The 21,006-nt window shown below is 35.3% G+C and overlaps 1 protein-coding gene across 31 annotated transcripts in view; it reads right to left on the reverse strand.

Moving 5' to 3' along the window:
• EVI5 (ecotropic viral integration site 5) overlaps positions 1-21,006 on the reverse strand; it is a 250,020-nt gene that overhangs the window by 108,640 nt on the left and 120,374 nt on the right. For 14 of the 31 annotated variants that reach the window (XM_086391182.1, XM_086391208.1, XM_086391206.1 and 11 more), the window contains 3 exons: positions 12,379-12,432; positions 10,501-10,533; positions 9,803-9,949 (listed from right to left, as the gene is read on the reverse strand). In XM_086391182.1, coding sequence (XP_086247308.1) covers positions 9,803-9,949; positions 10,501-10,533; positions 12,379-12,432 — 234 coding nt within the window. Of the gene's footprint in view, positions 1-6,294; positions 7,444-9,802; positions 9,950-10,500; positions 10,534-12,378; positions 12,433-21,006 lie in introns of those variants that run through there. The other 17 variants (XR_015160508.1, XM_086391210.1, XM_086391203.1 and 14 more) reach the window with 3 other exon arrangements.

The raw sequence follows: 21,006 nt of genomic DNA on the forward strand, positions 1-21,006 counted from the left end.
GAAAAGACCCTGATGCTGGGAAAGATTGAGGGCAGGAGGAGAAGGGGACAACAGAGGATAAGATGGCTGGATGGCATCACCAACTCGATGGACATGGGTTTGGGTGGACTCCAGGAGTTGGTGACGGACAGGGAGGCCTGGCATGCTGCAGTTCATGGGGTCGCAAAGAGTCGGACATGACTGAGCAACTGAACTGAACTGAATATACTCTATTTTGGATTTCTAGGAAATTTAAATAAACTTACCAATAATTACATGGCTTTTAAAAATTAAATGGCTTTTTCTTGAAATGTCACCGAAGTACAGTTTAAAAGTGTTTATTGTGCAGGAAGAGATGTTAGATATTAACTTCCATATTCATAAAGAAAAACAAACCCACTAGGTAAAATCAGGTGTTGGGAAATTCTAAATGCTGCTCAACAAACATATTTTCTAAAATGAATTATCTAAAAGATTTCACAAGTGCACTAACAGTTTTTAATTTATTAATGTTTATTCATATGTTTACTCTAAGTACGATTAGTTTTTATTCCTCACACCAAATCCTTGGTTCTTAAAATTATCACATAATTATTTCATATTTTCTTCTAGAATTATAGGAAGAGGAAGGAAGATCAAAAGAAATCTTGCCTAGCCTCCTGTTTAGTACCTCCTGGTACAAAGGTCCCAATCATCTGAAAGGCAGTCACTTCAGCAGTCAACAACGTTAACTATTACAATCCTTCTTGTATACGCTGATCCTAGCCAATAAACTGATGGACAAAGATTACTTATTCAGGACACCTGAATGATAGGCAGTCGTGTGTAGGATAAAAAGTTTTTAAATATTAATAGACCAAGCAAGACTCAGTAGATCTCCTCAGGAAAAACCATCCAACATAAACACATCTGTGCCTCAACACACTCAAAAGGGACAGTCAGACATGCGACTGTATGAAATGTTACTGGACATTTCTACCTCTATGGGCTTCCTAGGAAAACTGATGTGTAACATTGCATAGCAAACACTTCAAGGGATCAGTTCAGTTCAGTCGCTCAGTCGTGTCCGACTCTGCGACCCCATGAACAGAAGCACGCCAGGCCTCCCTGTCCATCACCAACTCCCAGAGTCCACCCAAACCCATGTCCATTGAGTTGGTGATGCCATCCAACCATCTCATGCTCTGCCGTCCCCTTCTCCTCCTGCCCTCAATCTTCCCCAGCATCAGGGTCTTTTCAAATGAGTCTAGCTCTCCGTATCAGGTGGCCAAAGTACTGGAGTTTCAGCTTCAACATCAGTCCCTCCAATGAACACCCAGGACTGATCTCCTTTAGAATGGACTGGTTGGATCTCCTTGCAGTCTAAGGGACTCTCAAGAGTCTTCCCCAACACCATAGTTCAAAAGCATCAGTTCTTCGGTGCTCAGCTTTGTTTATAATGCAACTCTCACATCCATACATGACTACTGGAAAAACCATAGCCTTGACCAGGATAGTTTAATCTAAATGCTTGGATTTATCTTATGCTTAGTTTAATGTTTATCATTTAAAATTACTAAATGAAGTAAATTTTATTTAGTACAGTAAATACTAAGTAATAAATTAACTCAGATCATTGTACAGCACAAGAAAATATAGCCATTACTTTGTGATAACTTTAAATGGAGTAAATATGTTGCATACCTGAAACTAGTATTATAAACCAACTACATATTTCAATTAAAAAATTATAATAAAATAACATCATTTTTGAAAACCAGCAATATCAAGTTCATTGGAACCAGTGACCTGTTAAAGACAATCATTCAATAATTGTGTACTGCACAAACTCTTTTTAAGGAATATCAATACTCAAAATCTATTAAAATTATACTAAAAACTGCCATTCAAAAGTTTAATATATATCATCGTACCAACTGCATTAAAAATGATATGAAAACACCAAAACAAATAAAAGCACATGAGTCTGGAATGATACAAAAGTATTCAAAGTACATGAGAGAGAGAGATTGAAGGGGAAAAAAAGAAAAAATTCTTTTACAGAGAAACATTAGCTAACAGAGTAGGAAAAAATGAGAAAATATGGAAATCACCATCTTGAAAACCCAATCAGAGGATGCTAAAACCATTAGGTAATAGATGAATAGAGGACAAGATATTTATTTGGTACAAAAGTATTTCCCAATATATTAATTATTGCAAAGAAGAAACCATACCTTTACAAGGGAGAGGGTGTATGGTAACCAAACTCGGCATGACAAACTAACTCAGCATCACTAAATAGTGGGAACTTACATTATGGGATTCCTGATTTAAAGCAAAGTTCACAACATCATCTATAATCTAAATGTTAAAAATATTTACTGAATCTAGTTTACAGAAGATATGACACCATGAAGAAGGAATCAGACAAATCCAGGGTATAAGACAAGACAAATTAGTTACATATGTAAAAAGCCAATGTTATCCCTAAATGGGCTATTATTTTTTTCTGTCTTTAGTCAGTCTAGACAGTTTTATCAACTTCATTGATGCTTTAAAAGAACCAGCATTTGGTTTCACAGATTTTCTCTATTTTTGTTTTATACTGTTTTCAATTTCATTAATTTTTACTCTCTTTATACTTGTTCCTTCTACTTGCTTTAGGTTTAATTTTCTTGGACAAATCTAGTTTCTTAAGGTAGAAGAATAGATTGTTGGTTTGAGACTTATTTCCTTTCCTAATATAAGCATTCGATGCTATAAATTTTTCACTAGCCAATGCTTTAAGTAGTCATTTTTAAGTAATTGAGAGGTGATTTTAAAGCTTAATGATGTTGAGGATCTTTTCAAATGTTTGTTGCCTTTTGTATATTTCTTTGGAAAAAGATCTAGTTAAGTCTTCTGCCTACTTAAAAAAATGTCTTACTGAAATACAATTGACATATAACATTATATTAACTATAGCTATACAAAATCATGGTTTGGTATTCATATAAATTGCGAAAGGATCACCACAATGTCTAACATTCATCACCATACGCAGTTACAATTTTGCACTTTCAAAACCTATTCTCAGCAACTTTCAAATGTGCAATATAGTATTGTCAACTATAATCACCATGTTGTGTATTACATTCCCATGACTTATTTATAACTGGAAATCTCTACCTTTTGATTCCCTTAACTACATTTCACTCATCCTCCCATCTCTTGAAACCACCAATCTATTGTCTCTATCTATGAGCTTGGACTTTTTGTTTTTGGGTTCACATATAAGTGAGTCATGTGATATGTGCCTACACTATCTGACATTTCTCTTAGCATAATGCCTTCAATGTCCATCCATGTTGTTGCAAATAGCAAGATTTCATTGTTTTCATGGCTGAATAATATTCTAGCATGCAAGGGTGTATTGTGTGTGTTTATGTGTATCATTTTATCCATTCATCCATTGGTGGACACGTAGGTTGTTTCCATGTCTTGGTTGATGCTGTATAATTCTCTGTTCATTTTAAAACTGAGTAGTCTTTTTGTTCTGGAGAAGGCAATGGCAAGCCACTCCAGTACTCTTGCCTAGAAAATCCCATGGATGGAGGAGCCTGGTAGGCTGCAGTCCATGGGGTCGCTACAAGTTGGATGCGACTGAGCGACTTCACTTTCACTTTTCACTTTCACACAATGGAGAAGGCAATGGCAACCCACTCCAGTGTTTTTGCCTGGAGAATCCCAGGGACGGCAAAGCCTGGTGGGCTGCCGTCTATAGGGTCACACAGAGTTGGACACGACTGAAGCGACTTAGCAGCAGCAGCAGCAGCAGTCTTTTTGTTCAGAGTCCTCTATACATTCTAGATGCTAAACAATTAAATATGTGATTTGCAAATATTCTCTACCATTTTGTTGGCTGTCTTTTCATTTTCTGGATAATGTTCTTTGACGCTCAAAGGGTTTACTTTTGAAGTTCAGTTTACCTGTTTTTTGGTGGTGGTTGTTGCTCATCCTTTTGGTGCCAAAGAATTCATATCTAAGAATCCACTGCCATATCTGAGCTCATGAAGGTTTATCTTTATGTGTTTTAAAAGCACAAAGATGGCTGATATTCATTTTGAGTAATTTTTTAATGTGGTGTATGATAAGAGTCTAAGTTTATTTTTTTGCATGGGGATATCCTGTTTTCCAAGAACCATTTGTTAAAGAACCTATTCTTCCTTACCAATTGGTCTTGGTAACCTTTTTTGAAAATCAATTGGCCATAGATGTATTGGCTTATTTCTGAACTCTCAATTTCTACTTCAGTGATCTATATTTCTATCTTCTTGCCACATTGTTTTGATTATTCTAGCTCTGTAGTAAGTTCTCAAATTGGGAAATGTGAGTCTGCCAACTCCGTTCTTTTTCAAGATTGTTTTCCCTATTTAGAGCTCTTTGCAATTCCATGTGAACTTCAGGATAAGTTTTCTCATTTCTGTAAAAGACTGATAGGGTTGACAGAATTAAATCTATACATCATATTAGGTAGCACTGACATCTTAATAATATGAATCTTCCAATATATGAACATGGGGTCTTTCCATTTATTTATGCCTTAATTTCTTTCATCAACAGATGAATGGATAAACAATGATTCATAGTCTTCAGTGCACAGTCTTTCATCTTCCTAGTTAAATTTACTCCTATGTACCATAATGAATTATCACTTAACATCTACCATGAGGATGGCTATTTTTTCTTTAAATAAAAAACAGTAAAGAAAAAAAGCAAAGCAAAGAACAAGAGTTGTTGAGGATGTAGAGAAATTAATTGGAACCCTTGTACATTGCTGGTGGGAATGTGAAATGATGCAGCAGCTGTGGAAAATAGTCTGCTGATTCTACAAAAAGTTAAACATGGAATTACCATTTGATGGAGCAACTCTGCTTCTAGGTATATAGTCAAAAGAATTAAAAGCAGGGACACAAACAGATATTTGTGTGTTAATGATCAATGATCACAGCAGTATTATTCATGACAGCCAAAAAGTAGAAACAACCAAAATGACCATAAACGGATGAGTGGGTAAACAAAATATATACGCATACAATGGAATATTATGCAGCCACAGTAAAAACTAAGGAAATTCTGATATTAATGCAATGCTACAACAAGGATGAGCCTTGAAAGCATTATGTTAAATGAAATAAGCCAGATACAAAAGGATGAATATTATATGACTCTACTTATATGATACAATGGAGGTTACCAAGGGTGAAGAGGTGGAGGTGCAAAGGACAGTTATTTTTTAATGGGTGCAAAGTTTCTGTCTGAGATGATGACAAAGCTCTAGAAATACAGTAGTTATTGTCATACAACAGTAAAAGTATATTTAGTGCCACTGACCTGAGCACTTAAATGGTACATCTTATGTTGTGTCTATTTTACCACAATGAAGAAAAAAATTTTCAAGAAGAAAAAAAGTGGGTGAACATGTTAAGTGCAAGAAGCCAGACACAGAAGCCTCATACCTTACAATTCCATTTATATGAAATTCTAAAAAAGGCAAAACTACAGTGACAGAAAGCAGAAAGGCTGCTGGGAGTGAAAAGGTGAAATGCAAAGGGACATGAAGGAAATTGTGGGGATGATGGAAATGCTCTGTATTTTGACTGTGAAGGTTATACGACTAATGTCCAAAACACATCAAACCATATATTTTAATTTGATGAATTTGATTGCATGTAACTTATACCTCAACAAAGTTCATTTAAAAAATTAAAGAGAAAGACTTGACATGGTTTAGCCTTATACAATCATTTTGGAAAAGAAAAGAAACCCAATCCTGAGTATCCAAAGTCACAAAGCTAGCAAAACAGGATTAGAATTCAGTTCCCTATATGAAATCCAAAGCTATGTATATCATATAAAATGACACTACTGGCAGTAGAGGGTGGTGATGGTGGTTGATTATATTGGTAATTCAATATCTCCTGCTGGAATAAACTTGAAAACCTTAGAGAATTTTGAAGACTTCATGATGTTATATTGGAAGGCTGTAATCAAGACATTTAGCAATGTCAGTTGGTCAGTTTCAAGAATTGGTATTCTCAGTACCTTGCAAAGAAATTATTCCATTTGTCAAAATTCCAATAAGATTTTGTATCTTTGGATCTTAAACACATTCTGCCTCTGAAGCAATATCAAAAGAGACTAACTACTTTTCCATAAACTCACCTCTCCAATACTTAAAAATAACTACCTATGATGATCTTTAAAACCTTCTTTAGTGGAATCTAAAAATATCCAGGGATTCCACATCTTCCTAAACTTGCCATAATACAGTCTGTAAACATTTCATATGAGTTTTGGTATTCAAACTAGATACAACACCACCAAGTTTCTACAAGCTACTTATAGAACACTATACTTGGGATTTGGGGAGTATCATATTATTACTGGTAATTCCTGATTCTCAATTTCAAGGTTTTGTTACATAAAGCATCACTAAGATATATCTTTAAGATTTAAACTTCAAGACAAAACTATAGATTTATTTCTATGAGATAATCTTTTATTTAGTTTCTTATTCTGAACAGACTGTTTAAATATTTTGAAATCTTGACTCACCATTAGCATATTACCTACATTCCTAAAATATTTCATATATAAACTTTAAACATACCTTTACATGAAGATTTAAATAATATATATTTGAAGCACAGACTTAGCAGACAAAGACCTCTGATATCTCTTCAACATGAATAGCCGTTTTGACACAGTCACTTGTAAAACCACTTGTTTACTAATTCCATCTATATTTTTCTACTCTGTCAAGAATGATATCATGAGAGAGACTACCAATAACTTCTAAGAATTTCTGTTTATTACAGAAATAAAGTTAGTTTGTTATGACATACAGAGTAAATTAGCATTCAGTTAATATAAGTTATTTTTCTATTTATTCACAAATCACATGCTTCAGGAATTTTTAATGAAGCATTATCAAGGTCACTGATCTTCTTTTGAGATATCCAGCCATTATTACTTAGCTGCAGTTGCCAACCTCAAAGCCTTTAGTATCTCTTATTTTGTAAGATCCTTTTAAAAAAGTAATATTCCTGTGATCATCCTGATAACTGATTACCCAGAGATATACACTTTACTTTGAAGTTGAAATTTTAACCAAGGCTCTGATATTTTCACCTATTTTTGTGCATTGCTGTTTTATACATCTGCTTTACAGTTTATTTCAGTTTAAGAGAATGCTTGCTTAGACGGTAACAAAATTGAAGTAGAGATTTGCTTTCTACTTGCTGTATCATAGGCCCTCAGTATGGGTCTGTGTTGGAGAAGTCTCTTGAGAGTCCCTTGGACTGCAAGGAGATCCAACCAGTACATCCTAAAGGAGATCAGTCCTGGGTGTTCATTAGAAGGACTGATGTTGAAGCTGAAACTCCAAATACTTTGGCCACCTGATGCGAAGAGCTGGACTCATTTGAAAAGACCCTGATGCTGGGAAAGATTGAGGGCAGGAGGAGAAGGGGATGACAGAGGATGAGATGGTTGGATGGCATCACCGACTCAATGGACATTGGTTTGGGTGGACTTTGGGAGTTGGTGATGGACAGGGAGGCCTGGTGTGCTGTGGTTCATGGGGTCGCAAAGAGTCGGACATGACCGAGCGACTGAACTGAACTGAACTGTCCCTGAATTAGAGTACAAATATTCTTTTTTTACACTTGACTATTTTCAAAAGCTTCAGTTCATTCTGGCTGCTTCTGTCTGCTCTCTTAGCTCTTTCATTATAAACCAGTATTTTTTTAATCTTTGATACATATCTATCCACAGGTCTTATTATTTGAAAAACTATGTAAAAAACTAACAATTCATGATTCTAATGTATTTTATTAAGACTGTAGCTTATACTAAATGTAAACATAGTATTTATCTTTCCTCATGACAAAATCAGATTACACTGATAACTCAGTTCAGCTTAATTCTCAGCTGCTACTGCTGCTGCTACTAAGTCACTTCAGTCATGTCCGACTCTGTGCGACCCCACAGACGCCCACCAGGCTCCTCTGTCCATGGGATTTTCCAGGCAAGAGTACTGGAGTGGGGTGCCACTGCCTTCTCCGCATGACCTCTCAATTCTGTTTTTCCTGTTTTTATGCTTTGATATTACTGATATTTCATTCAAAGGCAAAATAAAACATCTGAGTTCCCATCTTCTTAGTACAGCTAGCCTTCCACAGCCACAGGTTCTGCACTTGCAGATTCAACCAACCATGGGTTGAAAATATTCAGGAAAAAAAATTCCAGAAAGTACCAAAAAGCAAAATTTAAATTTGTCATACAAAGGCAACTATTTACATAGCATTTATTGGGTTGGCCAAAGAGCTCGTTCAGGTTTGTAAGATGGTACAGACAAACCTGAATGAACTTTTGGCCAGCGTAATAGACTGTACTAGGTATTACTATTATAAGTAACCTAGAGATGATTTATAATAGTAATACCTAGTACAATCTATTACGCTGGCCAAAAGTTCATTCAGGTTTGTCTGTACCAAAGTATATGAGAGGATGCATGCAGATTAAATGCAAATATGATGCCTTTTACAAAAGGGACTTGAGCACACAATAATTTGGTATCCTCAAGTGTCCTGGAACCAGTCTTCCACAGATAATAAGCAGTGAATGTATTCTTTGACCACTCTTTTATTCATTTTTTGGTAACCATATTCAATCAACATAATAAGAAAAAAATCTATGTTTTTTTCAATTACCAATGTCTTCTTTTTGCTTTTAGTTTTCTGATTTTCATGCTCAGAAGAGAATACAAGATCTTAATTTTTCTGAATAAAAATAACACCCAACTTTGAAGTCATTCTTTTGCTTTACGGACCCATATAGAGTTATAAGTTTAACACTTTTTCTTCCTATTCCTGTTACAATCCAACTCTTACTTGAAAACAGAAAGCTGAAATAAGAAATAATATATTCTCAAAGATAAACAGCTGGCTTTTCAACTCTCATATAGTTGGGTTTTTTTTAACTTCCAAATTTTTGATTAAGATCACACTGGTCTGAATTTGCCAATGGAAAATAGTATCTAAGTTACAAAAGATACCTGAGGATAGTTCTATGATCAGTAGCAGTTTACTACTGTAAGTTATGGGGAAGGAAATGGCAACCAACTCCAGTACTCATGCCTGGAAAATTCCATGGACTGAGGAGCCTGATAGGCTACAGTCCATGGGGTCGCAAAGACAGTTAACTAATATTTTTTAAATCTTTTTTTTTTTTTTCATTTTGACAATTTCTCTCTTCTGGAAAAAACGTAAGCATACAACTGAACCCATAATTTAATGCCTCGATGTATGAGGACTACAGTATTTCTAAGACATAAATCACCATATTATCAAAGATCTAAATGAGGTATTTATATATTTTCTATATGTTAGGTAGTATCTTATGTACACAATTAACAAAAACTGGCAAAAGATTTACAAATTAATCTTTTAATTTGTAAAATGAAAACCTACTTTTTATGAAACAGATATCTAAAACCTAAAAAGCAGGTCTGACAAACACCACTTATTTGCTGTGACTGAAAACATAATGTAAGGAAACAAAATAATACCCATTTCTAACAAAACTGTGTAAACAGAAAAAAAAAAAAATGTTAGAACGAGGAGGCTTTAGGCCACAATAAGACCCCTAAGTATTATAAAACTTCAAATTGATTAAGAATTCAATTACAGTAGAAAACAAAATTGTTAAAAAACTAGAGCACAGAAGTTGTGCTTAAAAAAAAAGTTTAAAGGAAGGGGATGAGGAAGGTGAGAAAAAACACTACCAGACTCCTTACCCATTGTTGTTGGTGCTGGAGCTTCCTGATGGTATTTTCAGCTTGCTCCAGTTTAGCACTGGCCTCATCACTCTGCTGTTTGATGGTGGCCAGCTCCCGTTTTATGAGGTAGTTTTCCTCAGCCTCCTGGGCTCTTGTCACTTGTCCCTTAGGACATAATTTTTGTGTGTGTAAAGCAATTTAGGACAGATTCAAGAAAGACTGCCTTTGTGAGCTTTAGTTACTTACTTTGACATGTTAAAAAAAAAATCACCTCAGAAAACAGAATAACCTAAGTAATCATTAGCCAGCAGCTTATTGCTCCAGCAAATTTTGGGAGACTCAATGAAAAATTCATCTGATAATCTTAAGAACAATTCCTTTCAGTCAATAAAAATTCAATTCATGCAATATTACTGTACATGCAGGACTAATGTTTTCAATGAATAGTGGTTAATTTTGCAGAATCCACTTATTGCCATTTTGAAATAAATACTTTAAAATAAGGTTAGCTCTAAAACGTGCAAAAGATGGGCTTATTTTAATAAAAGTAACACATTGTTATCAAAAATTAAGTTTACAACCATAGATACCACCCAAAAATTACTTCCAGAAAAATGCATGTAAAATTGCATGCATTAAAATATGAATTTCTAGGTTTAGGACTTCCCTTAGATGTTAGAGAAAATGCTTTAAAAAAAAAAACCAAAAAACTATACCTGTATCAATCTATCTGCCAAGGAAGCACTTTCCTACAAAAGGAAAAATTCAGATAGGAATGTAAGAGACAGAAATAAAACAAAGGTGATAAAATTAGGAATAAGAAGAAACAACACATACCCAAATTCCACCTACTTTTCGTTGCAATTAAAATGGACATTTAGATTTTAAAAGTTTTTTATTGTATGTATTTCTATTCTTAAAGAAAAATATATCAAAATAAAGATAAATGGGAGAACATCATGTACTTCTAGAAGAAACCAAACACAAATTCCAAGAGGGTTTTTTTCATAATTTGGGACAAACCAATATCTTCTCTTTAAAGCATACTTTTAAAGTATTTTTAGCATTATCCATATTGTCAAATCATTTATATGAAAGGGAGAAGGAATTTGAGTAAGCAATTCCACTTATAAAGTATGACAGCAATTTGTGCAACAGCAACTTCCAAAGGAACAAAGCAAGGAAAATATGACAAATGATATTAATGAGCTCAACTGAAATAAACTCTAGCATTAACTGAGTAAGTAAACATTGTGGTTATGGACTTTAATTGGTATCTAAGTATTTACAGGATTCTAAGTGCTAAAGAACACACCTAGGCCAAATAAGCCAGCAAAAAACTATTTAATTTTCTGAAGCAAAATCCAAACTTAACACTTTCCAACAGCACCTTTATTATTCTCAAGATTTGAGGAAATAAAAATACTTTCTCTGTGAAAATGTCTTACTCCAAAGATAAAAGGCCACCTAGAAAGAGGTATAGTTTACTATAAACTGAATATTTAGTTTAAAAAAATATATATATATATATAAAATTAAAATGACTTAAAGACAATTAAGAGCACAACCTTTTGCAGTTACCAAAAAAGCAGAATTATCTTCAAAGCAACTCTAATAAGATGAAGGCATTATATCCTTAATATAATGTACCTGCAATTATTATACAACAAAAATACATATGTAATAAAGTCCTGTCCTTGTGCTATGCTATTTAATATGAAACCACTTCCAAACAAAAGAAAAAATGCAAATAATCTGTATCTTCATTCATTTTGTTCCTAAATACTGACCAATCAATTTTCAGGGAAGATTTTAAGATATTTGGCAATATCATGAGGAGTATTTTTTAAACAACTAATTCTTATCTTTGGTAAAAAAAAAAAAAACCAGAAAACACACCAAGGGTTTGTGAATTAGGACATCTTTAATAAAACAAGTGTCTTAGACTATGCTTTTATTACTCAATATATTCTTACAGCACCAGGAAGAAGACTAAAAAAGAAGTTATATCAAAAGCATAATAAGAAAAAAACACAAAATTGCAATATCTACCCATTATTTTATACGAAATAGAGAGGAAGAGGTAACAAGTGTTATCAAAATAATTCTAAGAACCAAAAGTTTAGGCATAATTCCTGAATTGAAAATCAACAAACTTCATGAGTTTTTATGTTAGAAATTAGTCGGTCATTTTGACTAAATTTAAAGCAAGCCTAGGCCTTAAAGAAATCACTGCCACATTTAATATATGTCTGGACAGTCAGGGCAACATTTGAAAGTCATCTTTAAAATACTATACAGAATCGATTCTCAATTAGGTTACCCCTGAAGAACACACTTTTTAGAGATTATATAATGAAAACAAATAATATTAATATGTTACTCTATTAATAACCTTAGTTTGAAACTTTAGCCTGAGAGTTCAAGGACTAGTAATGATCAATTTTTATTGACAAGTTATTTAGTTAAGCTATGCAAGCTAAATAGTCAGTACCAGAATTTTGGAGACATGTGCTAGATTTTTGAGCCTTTATTTAAAATAGAAAAGTTATTGTGAATTCAACAGATGTTTACAGAAGTAGCAATTTACTTACTTTTTCTAATGTTTCAATGCGCTGTTTTAAAAGTCTATTTTCTGTTCGTAACCTCTGCAGAAAAAAACAAAGGTTTGTTTGCAAACATTCCTGAGAAAGAAAAATGACACCTAAATCATAGTCCATAAAATGTACTACCTTTAATAAACTGGAAAAGAGTCTAAGAAATGGCTACATTATCATCTGTGAAATTCTTAAAGGCTCAGAGTAAGAAATGCATGGAAAAAGAATTGACCATATTTATCATTCTGCCTATGTTTGAATTTTAAATATAAGCTAGAGTACATACAGAAATAATCTCTTTCTTTTCAGTACCTAGCAAAAGGACTCATAATCAGTATTTACTTTTACTTTTTTTTTTTGGCCTCACCTTACAGCTTACAGGATCTTAGTTTCTCGACCAGGGACTGAACCCAGGTCCTCAGCACTGAAAGTACAGAGTCCTAACCACTGGACTGCCGGGGAATTCCCAGTATTTTCTTATATGTCTTAACATCCCCATTAGATAGAAAAGATTCTAACTCATTTTTATCTCCTACAATGACAATGTAAATAATAATCAATTGTCTATTATCAAATAAGAAACCTGAAAAATGTATATTAATGGGATAAATATCAAATTGTCAGTTTAAAACTAGATCAGCTTCCAATTATAATGTGCTGTACATGCAAAGTTGCAAATTTCCACTCTGAAAATATAATGAGTTGATTTCATCAAATGAATTATTTATCATGAGTTGCGTCAAACTTAATTATTAGCATTTTCCTACAGTTAAAAGTAAAACCTGATTTAAAAAAAAACTCTGCACCTAACTATTCAATGCCCAACTCTCAAAACTCTGTCAAATTACTTCTATTAAGTATTAAATCTAACATCCTATAAATTGGTGCAGTCACTATGGAAAACAATATGGAAGTTCTCAAAAAATTAAAAATTGAGTTGCCATTCGATCCTGCAATCCCACTCCTGGGCATACGTATCAAGCGTGTGTGCTCAGTTGTTCAGTTATGTCCAATTCTTTGTGACCCCATGGTCTGTAGCCCGCCACACTTCTTTGTCCATGGAATTTTCCAGGCAAGAATACTGGAGTGGGTTACCATTTGCTACTCCAGAGGATCTTCCCAACCCAGGAATCAAACCCACATCTCTTGCATCTCCTGCACTGGCAGGTGGATTCTTTATCGCTGCACCACCTGGGAATCCCCATGTATATCAAGACAAAACTGTAATTCAAGAAGATATATGCACCATGTTCACAGCAGCAGTATTTACAATAGCCAAGACATGCAAACAACCTAGATGTTTATCAATAGATGAATGGATAAAGAAGATGTGGTACACATACACAATGGAATATTACTCAGTAGCCATAAAAAGAATGATAAAATGCCACTTGCGACAAGGACGGTCATACTATGTGAAGTATGTCAGAATGAGAAACACAAATACTATATGATATCACTTATAAGTGGAATCTAACATACGACACTAATGAACATATCCATGAAACAAAATAGACACACAGACATAGAGAACAGACTTGTGGCTGCTAAAGGGGAGACTGCAGATGGGGAAAGGACGGACTGGGAGTTTGGGACTAGCAGATGCAAACTACTACATACAGGGTGGATAAACAACAAGGTCCTACTGTACAGCAGAGAGGATGATAGTTAATATCGTGACAACATAATGGAAAATAATATGAAAAAGAATATATATGCGTGCAACTGAATCACTTTGCTATACAGCAAAATTTAACACATCATTGTAAGTCAGATATACAAAAAATCACTCTACATTTTAAAAAAATCATTGTCTTTTTGTATAGTCACCAATATAAGTCATACCTTCATTTTGCCGTCACTGTAATTTCAAACTCCCTCTTACCTTTCTGTACCAATTTGCTCTAGAGCTCAATCTAACTTTCTTTCAACCCTACTTTTCTCTAACTTTCTGCTAAAAATATCTTCCTCGGAAAATTTTTCTATGATTCGATCTATTATTTTGTCAGTAAGGACTAAAATGGCACCCCACCCTAGTATTCTCGCCTGGGAAACCCCATGGGCAGTCCATGGGGCCACAAAGAGTAGGACACAACTGAGCAACTGAACACATAACATATAAAATCTCGTAACAAAACAAAAGACTATAAATTATTGTTTTCTTATTGGGTAGACCATAAAGTGGAATATATCTTAGAGTTATTCCAAATATACTTTGCAAATTAAATTTTCTTGCTCTATTCACTAGAATATATTTAGGTGATATGAATAGATATTACCTTATATGTGCTCTCAGATGACAAAATAGTTTGAGGAGAATAAAATACTTCTTGGCAACTCATATTACATACAGTAAAACGGTCTACACAAATAAACAACTATTAAATGCTGCTAAAGTCTGGAAAGCTAAAGAAATAAACATTCTCAGTATCTTTTCAACATATTTCTTGAAAAAAAAAAGTAGCATTTTGTTTATTCTAAAAGACTTAGGAAGTAAAGTTCAACCAGACAATTAAGAGAATAAAGTTTACACTTGAAATGATTATAAAATAATAAAATTTAAAACTAAAAACACTTTGATTTCCCTTCTCACACCATTTAAATTTTCTGAAATTTTGCTACAAATAAATCCTAAATTCATTTTCCCCTATACAAATATGTTCTCCTATAGCACCTACACAAATATCACTTTTTATCATCAATAAATCATCAATTCCTCACGTGTGTGATATCCACTTCCTGAGGAGATGGAAAATATATAATAGTCTTTATGAGTTATTAAAGACTGTTTCAGGGTTACCTTGACAGTATTTTAGCAATTACAGCTTTTAAAGGTTTCCCCGGTGGCTCAGTGGTAAAGAATCTGACTGCTAAAGCAGGAGACATGGGTTCAATCCCCGGGTCGGGAAGATCCCTTGCAGAAGGAAATGGCAACCCCCTTCAGTATTCTTGCCTGGAGAACTGCATGGACAGAGGAGTCTGGTGGGCTACAATCCACGGGGTCGCAAAAGAGTCAAACAGGATTTAACCACTAAATAACAACAACAATGGAAATACAAGATACCACAAAACTTTATATACAAAGATGGAAACTATAAGCATTATTTTTTAATGATGAAAACAACCGAAATATCCCAAAATCGAGGAATATTAGCTTCAAACAACTCACTCTATTCTTTCCACCTTATTCATTTTATGAAATAACCCAAATACAATAATAATGTTTTTAGTTGGGATAATTCATTGATCCTACCAAGTTTTCACTGTCTCTCATTCCCTAATATCCATTCTTCCCAAAGTTCAATTTCCAATCACTGCAGACTCTCCCCTGCTTTTATTTCCCCTATCCCTTCTCTCCTTTAGTAGTCAGCATTGCCTGGGAAACCACCACTCTGGATCAAAACACACTAACAATTCTGAGCCTCAGCCAGTAAATACAATCAAAGAAAAATAAAACCAAGAAGTTTATTTCAATTAACAATCACTAAATTTAGTTGGACTCAATGCATCCTAGCAATAATAATGTGTCCTTAGTCCACTCTTTCTCCCACCCTCTTAGATCACTATTTCATACTTTCCCCTCTTCAAACAGCAACCCTTCACACCCTACTGTCACTCTCAGATGATAATCTTGTTTCTGAGCTCATGAAAAAATTAAAATAGAATTACAGAAACAATTAGAAACAATCAAAATAGAATTTCACTACATCCCACAACCACATCTGACACCTTACCTACTTTTTTGCCCATATATTTTTACATTTTCTCTCTTTTCTGTTAACTAATTATCTACATAGTATCTTATGATTATACACTGAAGTGACTAAATAAATTCAAGGGATTAGATCTGATAGAGTGCCTGTAGAACTATGGATGGAGGTTCATGACATTGTACAGGAGACAGGGATCAAGACCATCCCCAAGAAAAAGAAAGGCAAACTGGTTGTCTGAGGAGGCCTTACAAGTAGCTGTGAAAAGAAGAGAGGTGAAAGGTAAAGGAGAAAAGAAAAGATATACACACTTGAATGCAGAGTTCCAAAGAATAGCAAGGAGAGATAAGAAAGCCTTCCTCAGTGATCAGTGCAAAGAAATAGAGGAAAACAATAGAATGGGAAAGACTAGAGATCTCTTCAAGAAAATTAGAGATACCAAGGCAACATTTCATGCAAAGATGGGCTCAATAAAGGACAGAAACAGCATGGACCTAACAGAAGCAGAAGATATGAAGAAGAGGTGGCAAGAATACACAGAACTATACAAAAATGATCTTCACGACCCAGATAATCACGATGGTGTGATCACTAACCTAGAGCCAGACATCCTGGAATGTGAAGTCAAGTGGGCCTTAGAAAGCATCTCTACGAACAAAGCTAGTGGAGGTGATGGATTCTAGTTGAGCTATTTCAAATCCTAAAAGATGATGCTGTGAAAGTGCTGCACTCAATACGCCAGCAAAATTGGAAAACTCAGCAGTTGGCACAGGACTGGAAAAGGTCAGCTTTCATTCCAAGCCCTAAGAAAGGCAATGCCAAAGAATGCTCAAACTACTGCACAATTGCACTCATCTCACACGCTAGCAAAATAATGCTCCAAATTCTCCACGTCAGGCTTCAACAGTACACGAACTGTGAACTTCCAGATGTTCAAGCTGGATTTAGAAAAGGCAGAGGAACCAGACACCAAACTGCCAACATCCGTTGGATCCCTGAAAAAGCAAGAGAGTTCCAGAAAAACATCTACTACTGCTTTATTGACCATGCCACTAAGCCTTTGACTGTGTGGATCACAACAAACTGTGGGAGATTCTTCAAGAGATTGGAATATCAGACCACCTGACCTGCCTCCTGAGAAATCTGTATGCAGGTCAAGAGGCAACAGTTAGAACCAGACATGGAACAACAGACTGGTTCCAAATTGGGAAGGGAGTACGTCAAGGCTGTATTTTGTCACCCTGCTTATTTAACTTACATGCAGAGTACATCATGAGAAATGCCAGGCTGGATGAAGCACAAGCTGGAATCAAGACTACCAGGAGAAATATCAATAACCTAAATATGCAGATGACACCACCCTTAGGGCAGAAAGTGAAGAACTAAGGAGCCTCTTTATGAAAGTGAAAGAGGAGAGTGAAAAAGTTGGCTTAAAACTCAACATTCAGAAAACTAAGATTATGGCACTGGTCCCATCACTTCATGGCAAACAGATGAGGAAACAACGTAAACGGTGACAAACTTTATTTTTGGGGCTCCAAAATCACTGTAGATGGTGACTGCAGTCATGACATGAAAAGACACTTGCTCCTTGGAAGAAAAGCTATGACCAACCTAGACAGCATGTTAGAAAGCAGAGACATTACTTTGCCAACAAAGGTCCATCTAGTCAAAGCTATGATTTTTCCAGTAGTCATGTATGAATCAGAGAAGGCAATGGCACCCCACTCCAGTACTCTTGCCTGGAAAATCCCATGGATGGAGGAGCCTGGTAGGCTGCAGACCATGGGGTCGCATAGAGTTGGATACAACTGAAGTGACAGCAGCAGCAGTATGTATGGATGTGAGAGGTAGACTGTAAAGAAAGCTGAGCACCAAAGAATTGATGCTTTTGAACTGTGGTGTTGGAGAAGACTCTTGAGAGTCCCTTGGACTGCAAGGAGATCCAACTAGTCCATCCTAAAGGAGATCAATCCTAAGTATTCATTGGGAAGGCCTGATGCTGAAGCTGAAACTCCAGCACTTTGGCCACCTGATGCAAAGAACTGACTCATTGGAAAAGACCCTGATGCTGGGAAAGATTGAGGGCAGGAAGAGAAGGGGACGACAGAGGATGAGATGGTTGGATGGCATCACCAACTCAATGGACATGAGTTTGAGTAGGCTCCAGGAGTTGGTGATGGACAGGGAAGCCTCACGTGCTGCAGTCCATGGGGTCACAAAGAGTCAGACACAACTAAGCGACTGAACTGAACTGATCTATACAGTAGACCAGGGTGAGTCTTCCACCTCGGTGCTAAACCTCATAATCCTGCTCATTCCAGCAATTATCCTGACAATCATACATCATGAATGTTTCCTATTTAATTATTCCATCTTAACAAAAAAGGAAGGAAAAACAAATTTAAAATCTCTTCAAAATCACTACCCTAAGCATACTGTTCCACTTCTTCCTTCCTTATAGCAAATTCCCTGAAAAATACTTATACTCTCTAACTCCAATTTTTTCTAGTTCATTCTAGTCAAGCTTTAGTTTCCAAAACTTTTACTAATCTATTTCCATGTTGATAAACTCAATCATTATCTTGTCATCCTGATCGCACAAAATCTTTCTTTAGCATTTGACACAGTAAACGACTCTCGGTGAAACACTTTTTTTTTTGTCTCTCTACTTCTAGGTGTTACATTTCCCTGTTGTTATGCTTTACTGATTAGTTCTTGGTCTTCCTAGCTTTTAAATGTTGACATGCTCTCAGGCTTAATTCTTGAATTCTTCTATCAACATCCATTCCCCAGTTAATTTCATCCACTCTCATGGCTTTTAATACTAGTATGATCTTGTCAATAACTGTCAGATTTGTATTTCCAGCCTGTGCTCTCTTAACTCCAACTTCAAATATTTTGAGGAGCTACCTGAATAGCTCCTAGGTATCTCATACTTAATACAGCCAAAACTGGAGCTCTTGATACTCCTTCTGTATACTTTCCTGTTGCAGGCACTGGGAACTGCATTTTCCTAATTGCTCAGGACAAAGTCCTTGATTCCTATCCCTCTGACACCTCCACATCAGTTATACCATCCAATCATTAACACCTCAGTCCAAGCCACCACCTCCTCTTGCCTGCATTACTTCAACAGCTTTCTACTTATTTCTCTTGATTCTGCGCCTACCCTCTGCAATATACTCTCATACAGCAACCAGAAGACATACTGAAAACTTAAGTCATACCTTGTCCTTCTCTACTGAAGACTCTGACAGCTCACCTGAGGAAAAGCTAAAGTCTTCATGTGTTCAGCAACTCCCTATATTATTGTAATGTGCAGCATCTTATGTCTTATTACTTCCTTCATTTTCATGCTGTCCCATCACTATTCCTCATCAGCACTCTCCTGACCAGACTCAGCTCTCCTTATAATATCTAGATCTCTCACTTCCTTCAGGTATTTATTCAAAGGAAACGTGGTCAATTACTCTAAATTTTTAATCCAGACACCATCAGTTTATTTGGCCTTCCCTAAGACTTTTTCCCCTCTGTTTAACACTTATCACCATCTAAAATACTGTACATTTTACCTATCGTATATTTTCCACACTAGAAAACAAGCATCACGAGGGAAGGAATTGGTCTGTTTCATAAACACATCTCAAATGCCTAGAACAGTGTTTGGGCACACAGTAGGCCCTGTAGATATCTGATAAATGAATGATTCCTTCAAAAAATTATGCTCTTGTTTCCCCACTGGACTTTATTAAGTAGCTATTCTTTTTTTTTTTGACAGTGTTCATTTATTTTATTTTTTAACTTTACAATATTGTATTGGTTTTGCCATAGCTATTCATTTTTTAATGAAAAACTTATAAAGCCACAGAAAAATTGGCATACAAGTCCTTTTTAGATAACAATACATTAAAGTTTCTCTTGGCAAGTAGCACAATGTATACACTTAAGAACATGTATGAATCCACACTAACCCAAATCAGAGTTCTAACCCTTGACAATCTTCTATCAATATGTCCTTGCGTGCTTAGTCACTCAGTCATGTCCAACTCTTGAAGACCCCATGGACTGTAGCCTGCCAGGCTCCTCTGTTCATGGGTTTCTCCAGGCAAGAACACTGGAGAGGGCTGCCATTTCCTTCTCCAGGCAACTGTTCCAACCCAGGGATCAAACTCAAGTCTCTTGCATGGCATGTGGATTCTTTACCATCTAAGCCACCAGGGAAGCCCTCTGTCAATATAACCACTAGCATATTATTTGAGCTTCCTGAACCTTGGTTTCTTCACAGAAAGATGAACAACCATTTCAAAAGGTTACCAAAGATTAAAAGGAGATAATGTATATAAATTATCCTTTATATTTTAAGTGTTGAATAAATGTGTGAATACTAGTACTTTATATTGATTGTTTAATATAATTCCTGAATGACTTGTGTAACACTTGTCATGTTTGTATTATTTATGTCAGGCAGTGAAAACAGATGTTCTATATATGTATAAAAATATTTATATATATATGCTCTAGTTTTCAGCATATCTGGAATATCTCATAATTTTTGAAGTAAAAAATATCCAAATCTGACTAATAACCAGTCAGAATTTCTAACTCCTCTTCACAGGACTTAAATCTCTATGCCCCAAAGCACAAATTTAAACATAAATTCATATGTCTATCTTAAATAGAGCAGGGGATAAAGGCTCTTCTTTTTTAAAGATCTGTGGTTTACCCCCAAATAAGCTAGAATTTTAGTATTTCTTACCTCCTCCCCCTCAGGTAGAACATCAAGAGACTGGAAGAAAATACTGACAAAGGTGTTTCAACAAAAAATTTCACATGGTAAAATGTCTAACATTCACCGTATGAAATCGTTATTAACAAAATCTTCCTATAACACTTTCAGAGAAAGAATGGAAAA

This window comes from Bos grunniens, chromosome 3 (assembly GCF_055505025.1).
Source record: "Bos grunniens cultivar Pamir isolate PY7600 chromosome 3, Bosgru_T2T1.0, whole genome shotgun sequence".
NCBI classification, from domain to species: domain Eukaryota; kingdom Metazoa; phylum Chordata; class Mammalia; order Artiodactyla; family Bovidae; genus Bos; species Bos grunniens.